At 45.4% G+C, this 13809-nt stretch overlaps 1 protein-coding gene across 2 annotated transcripts in view; it reads right to left on the bottom strand.

Moving 5' to 3' along the window:
- Positions 1-622: 622 nt before the first annotated feature.
- The window catches only part of lig1 (ligase I, DNA, ATP-dependent), a 35015-nt gene continuing 21828 nt past the window's right edge, over positions 623-13809 (bottom strand). For both annotated transcript variants that reach the window (XM_079173726.1, XM_079173727.1), the window contains exons 20-27: positions 12629-12700; positions 10669-10813; positions 10092-10174; positions 9472-9624; positions 6315-6368; positions 3670-3813; positions 2660-2752; positions 623-789 (exon numbers count right to left, since the gene is read on the bottom strand). In XM_079173726.1, coding sequence (XP_079029852.1) covers positions 715-789; positions 2660-2752; positions 3670-3813; positions 6315-6368; positions 9472-9624; positions 10092-10174; positions 10669-10813; positions 12629-12700 — 819 coding nt within the window. In that variant the 3' untranslated portion in view covers positions 623-714. The remainder of the gene's footprint in view (positions 790-2659; positions 2753-3669; positions 3814-6314; positions 6369-9471; positions 9625-10091; positions 10175-10668; positions 10814-12628; positions 12701-13809) is intronic.

Genomic DNA, 13809 nt, shown 5'->3' with positions numbered 1-13809 from the left:
CAATCTTCTTCACTCACATCTGACCACATGGCATCATTGTGCAGAAAACCCTCACAGTCCTCTCATGTAATAACTGTCCTTGGCTTGCCCCCCCCCCCCCCCCCCCTCCCCTCCACACGTCTCTGACAGTCTCGGATTGATTCAGGCTGGACGGTTAGTGGATTTCCATCATCTAATGCGAGCTGTGAGTGCTTCTCTTTCGTCCTGCTGTTTGAGCAACTGTCAGCTCCCGCGTCTTTTTTCTACTTCTAATGACGTTTCGGGGCAGCCGGCAATCTGCTTGGCTTGTCCTCCGATTACCGCACGCGCCCAATGCACTTTGCCGCCGCCGCCTCCTCCGGAGTGCTCGAGCAGGAACCGGGCCCGCTGAAGATATTGGTATGCCACCCGTACATTCAAGAGTTTTGCTTCGCTTTTTTTTTTTTTTGCAGAGCGAATTTTTGATAGAGATCTATTACCAGCAGGTATGCTCTAACTGCTGAGTCGATTTGGGTTTTTGGAATTCATGTGCGCAGTACGTGGCGAGGTGTTTACGCAATTCTGGCTCTGAAAAAGGTGACTGCTTCCATGAATCAATGAACACAAAAACGACAGGGCGCTTAAAACTGGCAAGTGCCTTTATTTTCATTCGACATTACATAAAGAAAGAAGCTATTTACAATTATTGTTGAAATTACGGTTCATCGTTCATTCACCGCTGAGGACTACAGATTATCAGTAGTAGTCCTCCGGGTCGGCTTTCTCCCCCTGATTCTGAATCTGCTGCTGCTTCTTGTACAAATCAGCAATCTGCAGAGAGATGGACAGAGATAGAGAGGAAGAGGGAAGGAAGGAAGGAAGGAGGGAAAAAGGGTTTGCGTTAGAGAGCGTAGGGAGAAGGTAGGAGGGAAGATCATGAAGTCAGGTCAGTAACATTAAGAGGGAAAGCTAAAAATAACGGTTTGATTATTCATAACCCGAGCTTTGAAGTCAGTGACTCCCAGCTGCTGACTGGGAGACGGAGGTTGTGTTCAGTTGAGCTCAACAGGGTTTGAAGCGGGGGGACGACAATGAATAATGTGTGAATAGCGGGATCCAGCCAGAATAAGCAGCATCAGTACCAGTGCATCAGGGTGGCACAGCGAGGAGGGAAAACAATGAAACGGGATAAAACATAAAGCATTTATTCTCCGAGCCGTTCAGACTCAGAGTTATCCTTCATTCCTTCTGACTTGAATGAGGTCAGGTGTCTTTTAAACTGTCTGCCGAATCCCAGAGAGTGAGCGAGCGAGCGCGTCCCGTCAAGAACAGAACCGATAGAAGCATCATTGAGATGCAGCCGATGTTCCGACCCGACTCCCGCTGTAACGAGCGCAAATCTCAACTCCACAGTTAACAGATGGCTGTTTATTCCAGTCAGTGAAAGTTGACATTAGAATATGATTCAGACCTTATTAAAGTCACACCTGTTTAGAACCAGGTGAGAACAATACTACCTGGATGTCTAGGGGCCTCTAAACAACGATCAGTCGTTGTGGGATATCTGGCTTCGGTTGTCAGAGTTTTGTTGCTCTCGATGTTGCAGAACGTGTCTTACATTTATTAGTAGAGAATCAAACCAGGAGACGAAGTGATGAACGGTGAAAACAAAGCGAAACGTTTTGTCTGTCTGCTTCATTTATAGATTCTTTTTTCATACTTTAGGTATTTAATCGCTGCAGTTAGAACAGGAACATGTTTCAGCACTTATTGCCAGTAAACATTTGGACACCGGACACATACTGATGCGTGCGTCGACTTGTAATTCAGGTCGGTCGGGTTGAATCGTAAAAAGAATGATGTGCTGGCGGGTCGGCACGCGGGTTAGAGAGCAGCAAATAACACAATAACATCATCTTGAATCATTCAAACTAAATTCATGTCTTTGGTTAATCGTCATACGGTTCATATGAAGAGCTAAAATCAGAGACAGCAGGGACATAAAAGCTTCATGACAAATAGCATCACAGTGTTGTTCGTACTTGGCTGGTTGAGTGAGTGTGGGGGTGTGTGTGTGTGTGTGTGTGTGTGTGTGTGTGTGTGTGTGTGTGTGTGTGTGTGTGTGTGTGTGTGTGTGCGCAGCTGACCTGCACATCTCTACTGGGCCGTAGAATGCTGCACATTTTATTACCCAGACTCCAGAACTTTACCCGACTGTTGTATCGCGCTGCTCTCCGTGCAGCGAGAGGCCACTACATGAATCAGTGCCAGAATATAAATGTAGTTTTAAAAAGCTCGTCCTTGCGGCGCTATTCACCCGTGAAATGTTACAGGACAGCTCTTGTGAGCGGACCGCGATGATGTTGGCACTTCACAGCAACGCGGTCAAACAGACACAAAACTTAATTTCTACAGGTTTACAGAAGGAGCCACACTGAGGAACTCTCTCACCCCCATTTTACGCTCAATAAACTTATGACAACACAGATGTTAGAAGTAAAAGAGACTTCATATCTGTGGACTCTGATCTTTAACGGTGTATCCGGTGAGCCTTGGCGTCCCGTCCTCCACACCTGAAGTTTACAGATTGCCTCATTGGTCGGTAACAATCCAAATAGGCGCTTTAGATGTTTTAGCTGATTTCACACCCCTTTTGTCAGCCTCCCACCAGGCCCCTCCCACTGCAGGTGAGCCGACGTACCTGCGCTCCAGTCGTGGCGTCCTCGGGCTTCTTGTCGTCTCTGATCCGAAGGAAGCGGGGGAACCTCAGAGAAATGCCCTTCTCTGGATCCACCTGAGAGCAAACAGTCACAGTCAGAGACAGGAAACCACTGAAGCATGCGAGCTTCTCCTCTTTGTTACTCTGCTGAAGATTGTAACCCCTAAAACGTATTTAATACGTTTAGAGAGCTATTAAACCCCTACTGGTTCAAAACATCAAAGGTTGAATGCTAATTTGTTTTTAACCTCTTGTCCTACTTCAATTAATCGCCTCTTAAACCCTCCGATTACCTTTAAATATGGACTCATTACATTTATCCCTTTTTTAAATAACCTGAAGGAAGAAATGCTGAATGTGATTAACTGCATCTAAGATTTTTGATGGGTTATAAGAAGGTAGAAATAAAATACATGTTATAAGAATGCTGGAGGTGTCAAATAACCACAGAAGCAAACTAATCAGTGAAACGTTATGAAGTTTTAGGGGGAACTGGAAGCGGCCGTGGGCTTAAAACAGCCTCATTACAGGCGGAAATCTGCTGACTTGACACGTTGGCTGAGAGCGACACACACTAATCGGTTGAAGCCTCTCTTTAAAAAGTGGGGACTGATGAGCAAATTGTGAATTGTTTGGTATAATTATAATTGTGGAGCTGATTGGAAGCAGACGTCTCTGCTGAGATTCACCGATAAAGTTTGACTTCTGATCTCGGTGCCCTTTTGCGTGAACTACGGTTACAATGAGTAGAACTGTTAATGTTCTGGCCAACACTTCATGAGCTCTGTGGGACTGTGAGTCTAATGTGCAGCGGGCCATAAACAAGAATCTGTTCCATTAAACCCCAGCATCTTTTACAACTTTTTTTAATAACTCAATTAAGAGGCGCTAATTGTGACTTCTCATTGTGGGCGACAGACCATGACGAGCAGGATTCTACCAGCGGAGACACGAGAGGGGAGGCGGGATAAAAAAAAAGGGGCTGAACTGACCAGTCCCATGGCGGCCTTGTAGACGGGCGACAGCGACAGGTCGGCGCACTTCACCTCCCAAACCTGCACGGCGTCCAGCCACACGTCGGGCTCCGCCGACTGGTCCAGGCGGTAATAGGCTCGGGGTTTAGGCAGAATGTGCTCCTAAAGAAAATCAAACAGAGAAGGATGTTTATTGTGACAAATGAATGAACAAAACTCAAAAGATTTTCAATTTATGATGACATGAATCAGTTTCAACTATAAAAACACAGTATACACTGTAGTTGCACAATGTAATAAAATAAAATAGGGCAACGTATTCACAGAGAACTTGATAAAGAGACGGCGCTGCCTCACAATCACGTCCCAAGAGACGGCGTCTCAACACTCACACGATACCTGCCTGCCTGAGGGCCAACATGAGGGTGATTTCCAAACCACATTATCATACACCCACATGAAAGATTTGGTTCAGAAACAACTCCAAGTGCACGCTTTTGTTAGCCGATATTCACCTCTTAGGATAAAAATCATAAATAACCTTGCAGCTGAGCTCAAGCATCCACCTCCCCCAAACTGTGAAAACTGTCGACTTCCACCATCTTTAATAGTGCCTTTAAAAAAAATACTCTGACACGAGCAATCTCTCCGTCAGCGTAGGTGTCACACATTTACAAAATGATACCCGTCTTGTTTTGGCGTGAAACGACCGTTCCAGCTAACGCGACTCTCCGGGAACGGTGCAGCGCTAACTAGACTGCGGCAGTGTCCACGGAACTGGGTCACAGTTAAGTAATGCTGGGAGAAGAGGGCTCCAGCTCCAGCGGTGCTGGTTCCCTCTCACACATTATTCATACTGTAGGCATTCAAGTGACACTCTTGTACAGGGTGAATTACAATGAGCGGGCCGGGTAGGCGTGCAGAGTCTTGCAAAACGTTGCTGCTGATTGACACGAGTTAGCGATACGCCAAATATTATGCTTTACCCGACAGCTCGGGCAGCAGCTGAAATCAGGCCTCGATGGTTATAAAATATAACGACGCAATTCCACCTCCTAGATCAGAGTAACGTGTAGGAGCCGTTCCACTTAGATGCAAATATTTGTGTCGTTTTACACCTCCGAGCACTGGAGCATCCATCCTGAGGGCACCATGTACAGAGAGCCCTTCAAGGGGAGGAATTAGAATCAAGTACAGGTGTCGTTGTTTGCAGACTGTGCAGCATTTACGGCGCGGCGAGAAGAACTTTGACTTCATGTTTAGTGGATAAACTGGCGGTTATATAGCATCGAGTAGAAGGAACACTTAAGGAATAAATGAACATCTGTATTTGAATTATTCACCACCGTGTTAAGTTCAATAAGTGGGTTTAAAGCTGCCGATTTCTATCTGCCGATTATTGTCTAGATTAATACTTTAGTCTAGACGAAGGCAGGAAATGGAGGAAAATGTCACACAAGGTGAGAACAAAAGGAACGGGTTCGTCCCTCGTTCCAGCAGCTCGCCACCCGGAGGAGTGTGAACAGAGTCAATCGTCTCCGTGTCTGGACTCCCGCTCGGCCTGCAGCTCTGCAGCACGACCACACCAGCAGCCTTAATTCACCATCCATCACCTTCAGACGGAGGGCCTCATTACAAAGCACTACAGAACCGGCTGGATTGGTCCGGGTTCCACCGCCTTCTCAATCACTGTTCCACTGTGATTCTGCTCTCTGCTGCAGTTTGTACCGCCGAGTCTAAACCCTTAACCTTTGAGATATTACTTCTCACTGCAGCACACGGCGACGTGCGGCCGGTCTCTACGCGGAATATTATCTCACTATTTAGTTCTGCCTAAACAGACGACTGCATTTTGAAAAGCTGCTCTTATTTCTGTAGAAGCGGGTCTAAATTTAGCCGACTCTCAAAACAGCGATCACTTTCAGGGAGCAGTTGTTAATTTCTTCAACTGCTGCTGCTCTGCTGCTCTGGAACCAACCTCTTCAAATGGGAATTGAAAAAGCAATTCATTACCCAACTTCAGCGCACGCCTGCACAGCTACTCCAAACGCAGATACTTTTTGTATTATTTATTGGTGAAACAAGCACTTTATGATCTACGGCCAATGGTTTCCCACGAGGAAGCAAACACCTGCAGCTCAAAGCCACTCTTTCTATATTTTTCTAATTCCTTGTCGGCGATGTATGGCATGTTCGGATTAGCAGACACAGCGTGGACACTTCGGGGGGCTTGTACCTGAGCTCATTTCTACCACTTCTCTCATTCTGGAGACTTAAAAGGTCCCCGCAGGCGTCACTTAATAAATGATTGCAGTATTCGAGTTGTATTTTAGAAGTACATTTGCACACCGTCAATCTCATTTTGGCATGAAAGTCTCTATTTAGATCTGGAAAGTTGGATTTAATGAAGAATTTAATGAGGGAATGAGTATTTGCAGAGCGAAAGTGGACCTCGAGCCACGCTCGCTCCGTCTCTTTTAACCTCAGAATTGACTCTGAATCTGCAAAAAAAGGAAAAAGAAAGAAGAAGAAGAAGAACCTGTAGCTGCAGAATGTTTAAAACCCCCGGTTATGAATTTAAAACACGACGGCGTCAATGTGGGAAAACAAGTGTCGAGTTGTGATTTGTACAGCGCAGGTTCGTGCTCGCTGTGTCGCATTACCTTTAAGAACTTGTAATGCTGCTCCAGATCTTCATCCTTGAAGCCTGTCCCGATCTGGAAGAGACGAAAGGAGATAAGACACACACACACACACACACACACTGCCTCACGGTGAGACAGCAGACATTTGGCAGCGAGCAGCAGAACACACAACAGCAAGCAAACCCCCCACACCCCCACGTCTTCGTGCTTTGCCTGAAGGCGTCGTGTCACCTCTCAAAAGGCCTGAACCCGCTGAGACACAAGAATCACCCAACGGGCTGACGTGCACAGAGAGGGGAAGGCAGCATCATGCAAACACAGCGCGTCTCAGCTCACAGATGTGGAGCAGAAGGTGCATTCTGCAGGTGTCCACCAGAAGCTTTGTGCTCCCGAGGCGGCCGTCAACACGAGACGGTTTAAAAAAGGCCTTTGGTTCAACTTCGTTCGTGCTTTGTCTTTATTTTTCCATCTCATATGAGATGTGTGCAGACACGTCAGCCAATACTCATGCTGGGAAACGCAGCGGGAAAAAAAAGGCGGAACAAGATTAGTCTGGATGTGAGATTGTAAAATATTGCAAAGATAATAAACACAAAAACTCATTCTGTTTAGGTGAAGTTACTGGGATTTAATCTGATGTTTCAGCCTCTTCCTCTGTCTTTAATATAACACGTTGTCAGCAGTAATAACAACCAAATATGAGCCTTTTGTGACTCCTGAGCAAACTGAACACAATAAGCACCTATAAAAAGTGAAGTAAGACGAGAGTCCAAATACCTATTTGATGCTGGGACCGTAACCTCATTGTCTTTTTGGTTTTATTAGTATTCTTCTTATTCTCTGTGAACTGTGAGTGAACTTCACAGCGGCGGCGGCTGCTCGAGGATCTCGCTCAAGGACGCTTCAGCAGGACGTATAGTTGAGATTACTTTTGGGAAAAGGCGAAGTGGGTTAAATTCTGCTTTCAGCTACAGCGGCGCCTCTCAGACTGAGGGTTGATCAAGTTTACCGCGTCAAGGACGACACGAGTGTGTGTGTGTGTGGGGGGGGGGGGGGGTTGTTTTATGGCTGACTTTGAAAAGTGAGAGAAGCAGAGACTGTGTGCTACATGTCCGTCACTTTATTAGGACATAAACTGATTCTGGCTCTCGTTTTTTAAATATTACTAAAGCTGCTGTGTATGGGGGAGGTGATGCACCGACGTAACTTTAAGAAAGCACAAAGTGCAACTGCCAAGTTCTCCAAACACGACGGAGATTAGACGGGAAAGCCTCCACCTTCATGTGGCCCAGATCAGAGCGGAGAGTGTGAACAACACAATAATAAAAGCTGCTGTGATTGGACCGACTGCTTCCATTGTGCTGCTCGGTCTGCATCTGTTTAGAGTTGCAACAGTTAGAAATAGAACCTCTTGGTTTGAAGAATATGTGCAAAGTGAAGGTTTCTTAAGCAACTGTGCAAGCCAAGGAAGATGAAAATCAATAACAGACAGGCGCTCTTCATCACACACGGCAAGTAAATGTCTTCTGTTGTGTACTCTAAGCACGACATCCATCCTCTGCCTCACTCACACGGGATAGTCATCTCAAGTGTGAAAACATTCTCCGACAAGGTTCTATTTATAGGAGAACGGGGAAAGTCTACCGGCGCCGCCTGCAAAGTGAACGCGGGTTTAATCTAACGGACGCTTTAACTTCCTCTCGGCTCCGGTGGAGCTGCTCGGTGGCCGGCAGCAGAACAGCTGCGGTCGTACCGGCGAGCTCCCAGGTGTGAATGTGTGTAAGTACATGAAAGTGAAGCGGGCGGTGCTGCTCGCTAAATCCCCTCTCCACGGATAAAGACATAAAAGTTACAGGAGAAGAAAAAAACGGGAGATGGAAGGTTTTTGCAGGACAAAGAGACAGAATTCATGCTCTGTGGTGAAGTTATACCTGCAGCTTGTTCACGCTGTTATTATCTCAAACACACACACACACACACACACACACACACACACACACACACACACACACACACACACACACACACACACACACACACACACGGTCACGCATGCTCCGATACACGCTTAGCACTTATCCTAAGATGCACCCAGTCATGCCTACACACACACACACACACACACACAAAGATTTTCCTCCGACTCAGATTTGAGGGGAAAAGTGACAGTTCAAAAGCACTTACACAAAAACACACACACACTCTGAATACAAACACAACCGAAACACACTCAGCACAGACATACAAACACCCCGCAGCACACACACTTCACAAACAGAAAACACAACCCCATCGACACTATACACACTATACACCTCCTAAACACAGATCAGGAAAGCTTATTAAACTAAAGAGAACAAGCGGGTTGTCAGAGCGCTGGCGGTGCTGCGACACATTAAATATGTTGGGAGCTGAAGATTGGTCTTGCCTCACCGAAAGGTTGCATGTTTAAATACATGAACTGCCAGAGGGCAAAACTAAACAACATATATTAACATTTTGAACTTCACGATTCGATTGCTGCCTGAAAACATTGACGTCTGTGTCCAGGCCAGAAATATGAGAACGGTTTCTATGAGACGTTTAACTCTGGTTCTTTGGGCCGGACGACTCTAGAACGGACGAGACGCTGCACGATTAACACACGCGCGTGTGTGTGTGTGTGTGCGTGCACTATTCCCCCTCATTAAATAAAGTGAATATTGATCATGGTTTAGCCCCAGTGAAGCACACAAGTACAATCAAGTTGATTCACTTTTTGCCACGTCTCAATTCAGATACGTCTGTTAGTACACTTCCAGGTAGTACACAGTGTACTAATACACAGTATTGTTGCTCACCAACACATCTGCCGGCTTGTTCGCCCAGCTGACAATCGTAGTAAAACTGAATAAAAACCAACGCAATTTCATTTTACTTGCTTGTGTGTGCGCTCCGTTTCACCGGAGGAGGCAAATACATCGTCTCACATGTTTAGCGGTCCCTCCTCTTCCACTTCGTAGCCAAGAGGGCGGCCATTGAGGAAGTGTCCAGTGTTCCACACCTAACTTTATGACCCTTTAGCTTCAATGATTAAACTTGAAAACCTTGTTTTTTTTTTTAAAGTATCATCAGTGGAAGAAACCCTGAGCCCTGCATTGAAACACACGGAGCTTACACACACACACACACACACCTTGCAGACGGACTGGAACTCCTCGTTGTCCTCGTCGTAGCAGGCCAGCAGGAAGCCCCCGTAGGTGCCCGTCCGCTTGCCTTTCCCCAGGTAGGCGCCGATCACGCACAGGTCGACCGTGTCGCCGACGCCGTCCAGGTAGTCCTTCTTCAGCTGAGGGAGGACACGGCCGATTGTGACAGATACAACTACATGTTTCACAATGAAGGATGCAATGCATCATAGCACAATAGAGCTCAATAAACAAATGGGATGAAATGCATTATTGGAGCTGAAAAATGCATCTCAATATCTCAGTTAAGACTCTAAAATAAAAGCACATATCTTTTTTTGCATTAATTAAATGTCATTTATCAACAATGAGAACTGTCAGAGTTCTTGAATAAAGACTGAAAATATTGACGAGCTAAATTCCTCTTTGTCCTCCAGAAATATGAAATCAGCTTTTATTGTTTGACACTAAATTATTAAGAATAGTGAAACAATGGAATCTTCAGTCAGAGATGCATAAATGTGGGCTCACGTGTTTGTATTTGTGTCATAAGAGGAGAAATGATTTTTAGTAATGTCACACACAGTTTGTGTACCGTATTTGAGTTAAAACTGTGTCACACACACACCTTGAGCCAGTTGTGAGAGCGCTTGGCAATTTCATATGTGGCATCCTTCTCCAGAGTCTTCACCATTAGACCCTCGCAGGAGTCTACACACACACACACACACACACACACACACACACACACACACACATTAATACTCCAAAACACGATTCTAGTCGTGCAGAAAGGAAATTAACAGATTATCTTTTAGATACATGGAAGGTCTTTGTCTCCATCTGAGAGAGACAGACACACACAGACACACACACACACACACAGACACACGACAAAGTCTGGGGACATAACACTAGAAAACCCAATTACACAACTCACAAGTTGTGTCTCTGGTTTGCAAAAACACACACACAACACACAACATTACAACTAACATACAGGTCAAACAAAGAACACACACACACGCACGCACGCACGCACGCAGCAGGCAAGGGCACAACTGAAATGAAACTTGCATGTAACACACCTACAAACAAAAAGGTTCAAGACACACGGGGACAGCAGGAAGGAAAACAAATAAGAAGCTGCATCTCCGTCTAGCACACACAATCATGAATTACCCCCCCCACACACACACACACACCTCGGACAGACTGCTCCAGGAACTCTGCGATGGCGTCTGTGTTGTCGGAGTCGATGGATCGTGCGAACACAAACTCTCCTTCCACTTCTGAGAAACTTTCTTTCAGCAGAGCCTGACGCCGACACAACGGCAGTTTTACCAGCGACTACACACACACACACACAAAAAACAGACAGATCATTACAAATGGCAAAACTGTGTATCATTACAACCGTTTCCTCTTCATAGCTTGGAGCATTGCAATGACAAGGATGAAATACCATCTCATCTAGCCCCACACACACACACACACACACACACACACACACACACACACACACACACACACACACACACACACACACACACACACACACACACACACACACACACACACACTGTCAGAGTATACTCACAGACACACAGTCACAGCAGCATTGGACACACAATCACACAAATACAGTCGTAAACCAGCAGACACACACATTCTTGGTTTTGGGTGCAACGGATCACAGGACTCGCGGTTCAGATTGCATCACGTCTGTGAGTCACAAAGAAAACAACTTTTAGAAACGCCACGATCGCATTTTGTTGTTGCCGACAACGATTGCCACTACAGATCGGTTTTGTTGTCGTTTTGTTTTGGGGTTTAGACTATTGTTTTTCACCACCGCCCAACAAAAATCATATTACCTGCTCATTAGGGGCAACCAGATGTTTTACTGATTGTTGGCCAACACCGATGGTCCGTTAACAGCTCACTGATCAACGTTAGAGAAACACACGCTTCCTTATAAAGATATGGTGAAACAAATCCACCACAAAAGGAGTACGGTCAGCATGTTTTTGGGGAGTTGTGTATCGGCCTTGAGGCAAATGTAAATCTATTCACTTTTCTTTTCGCTCCGTTTTGGTCTCTACCGACTCCTGAGGGAAACATTGCTAGCTGCTAAATGCTAGCTAGCGCTGAGAAGCGTCAACGCTGGAAACACAACGGGTGTGTGTGTCTTAACACATCACATGCAGCTGGTGTGTGTGTGTGTGTTGCCTTTAATAGTCAAGAAAATACCTTTTATTTAAATGTTGCTTTAAAACTGTTGACTTTCACCTAAGACCGTGCAGAATAGCTCCAGGCTTCATAAACATTCAAATTCTAAATCAACATTCGAATGCACAGCAGTTGTTAATGTTTTTTTTAAATTTAGTCATCATATCGGCACTTAGTATCTGCAAGTACTCAGATGTAAGTACTTATACTTGGTCTATAAAAGTACAACAGGACGACGGACATGTCTTTGGTCTGGCTAGCAGCCGCTAATGATCGGCACGGAGGCTTCAGCCCCGGCCAGCAGCAGAGTGAACAGTGAACATGTCCAGAAGAGAGAGACAACCAATCAAATTCAAATGAATGAATAAAAAAGGGCAACAGCCTAAAAAAAAAAGAGAGAACGTACATCCAGAGAGAAATGAATTCATAACATTTACATAAATGCCACATTAGGTGGGAAGCAGCAATGAAATTGCACAACTTCAGAGTCACTGGTGCTCTTTTAACTCCGTCCACTTGGGAATACTCGCAGAGCATCGGCTGATGGAAGCATCGGCTGATTTGCATTTTTCTTCGGCTTACTTTTAGGAAATTAGCTTAAAAATTGTGTAATATTTGGTAGGAATCACACACACTAAATCCCAAAACACACACACACACACACACACACACACACACACAGACACACGTCGCTAGAATTACAATGAGCGTCACAATCATCATCTGGTTACGGCCTCCAGTAGAACCTTCATTGGCATTCAGGGACGCTGTTGGAATCTCAGCGGGCGACAAGCACGCAGGGGTGCTCACAAACAATAAACAAGCACACGCACGCACACACACACACGCACAATGGGTTCAACTGACAAAAGGAGTGTTTGAGAGAGATCTCTGGGTAATATTCTCCTCAGCAGCAGCAGCAGCAGGTCTTACCTCTCCGTTGAGATAGAGGAGGTCAAAGGCGTACACACACACTTGGACTTTGATCTCCGAGGCGTCCACATCCTGCAGGGAGGCATCAAAAAACGCACACACACACATTTCTTTAAATATTTTTTTCCTTGACAAAAATATGCAAATACACACCTTATTCACAAATTGCTACATCCAACCTTGGGACTTTTTACAAAGAGCTCTTTGATTCATCTGCTGCTCATCTTAAAAGTGAACCTCCTCCCCTCTCCTCCTTCTACCAGCATCGCACCTCCTCGTTGTGTTCGTCCTCCCCCCGTTATTACTTCTCGCTCCTCGACTCCCTTCGCTCACCTCTCCTGCTTCTCCATCTCCTGCCTTCACCTCTCGTGCACCTCATTCTGTTTATTCCACACTCGTTTACTCCCGTCAGTCTCTCCACTCGGCCGTATTACACCGCTTCCCCTTTGACCCCCCCGATGTGGAATTCCATGACTTTTCAATAACGACACCGAATTGAAAATTGAATTCTGAGATTGGGCTGCACCAGATAATCAGTAAGTCCATTTTAATGTCCTTCCTTCCTCGCTGATAGAGATTTAAACTAGTGATTTATTAACTCAGGTTGCACTATTAAAAACAAACAAAGCAAATATGGATGTACATTAAAAAAATGATACAAAAAACTAATGTTTCATAAGAAAAGAAACACTCAACATGTTTCTTAGACCTGAGGAGTACACAGCGTGAGGACCACTGAGTGTAAACTCCACAGGGCAACAAATGTCTGAGCAAGTGAAAACTACAGTGAAGACTAACTCAGTTGCTAGGAAACACGTGTAAAGCAAACAATTATTCTGCAGCATAACTGCAGATTTCTGAGAGGTTTGAGAGCATTCTTCTAAATATCGAATCACTAATCCAACCTGGATCCTGTGGAACCTGAGCTGCGTTCCCACCAAGAGGTTCCTTGTAATTCTACGTTTTAGGAAGTAAAAGGTTCCTTCAGCCCGTTTCCAGATATTAGACCAGTCCGCTGACGTATGACGGGACATGACCTGGTCACAGCGTAAACAACTCGCCTGTCATCTACATAAAAAAAGCTCCGTTTCGTCTCACCGCGACGACATTTAACGGCTGCGCTGTGTTTAGTGATGGACGCTAATGAATGAAATGTAGCGGAGGATGAAAGCGGGAGCATC

Source organism: Pholis gunnellus (genome assembly GCF_910591455.1).
Source record: "Pholis gunnellus genome assembly, chromosome: 14".
NCBI classification, from domain to species: domain Eukaryota; kingdom Metazoa; phylum Chordata; class Actinopteri; order Perciformes; family Pholidae; genus Pholis; species Pholis gunnellus.
This window is presented reverse-complemented; position numbering and strand designations above follow the sequence as displayed.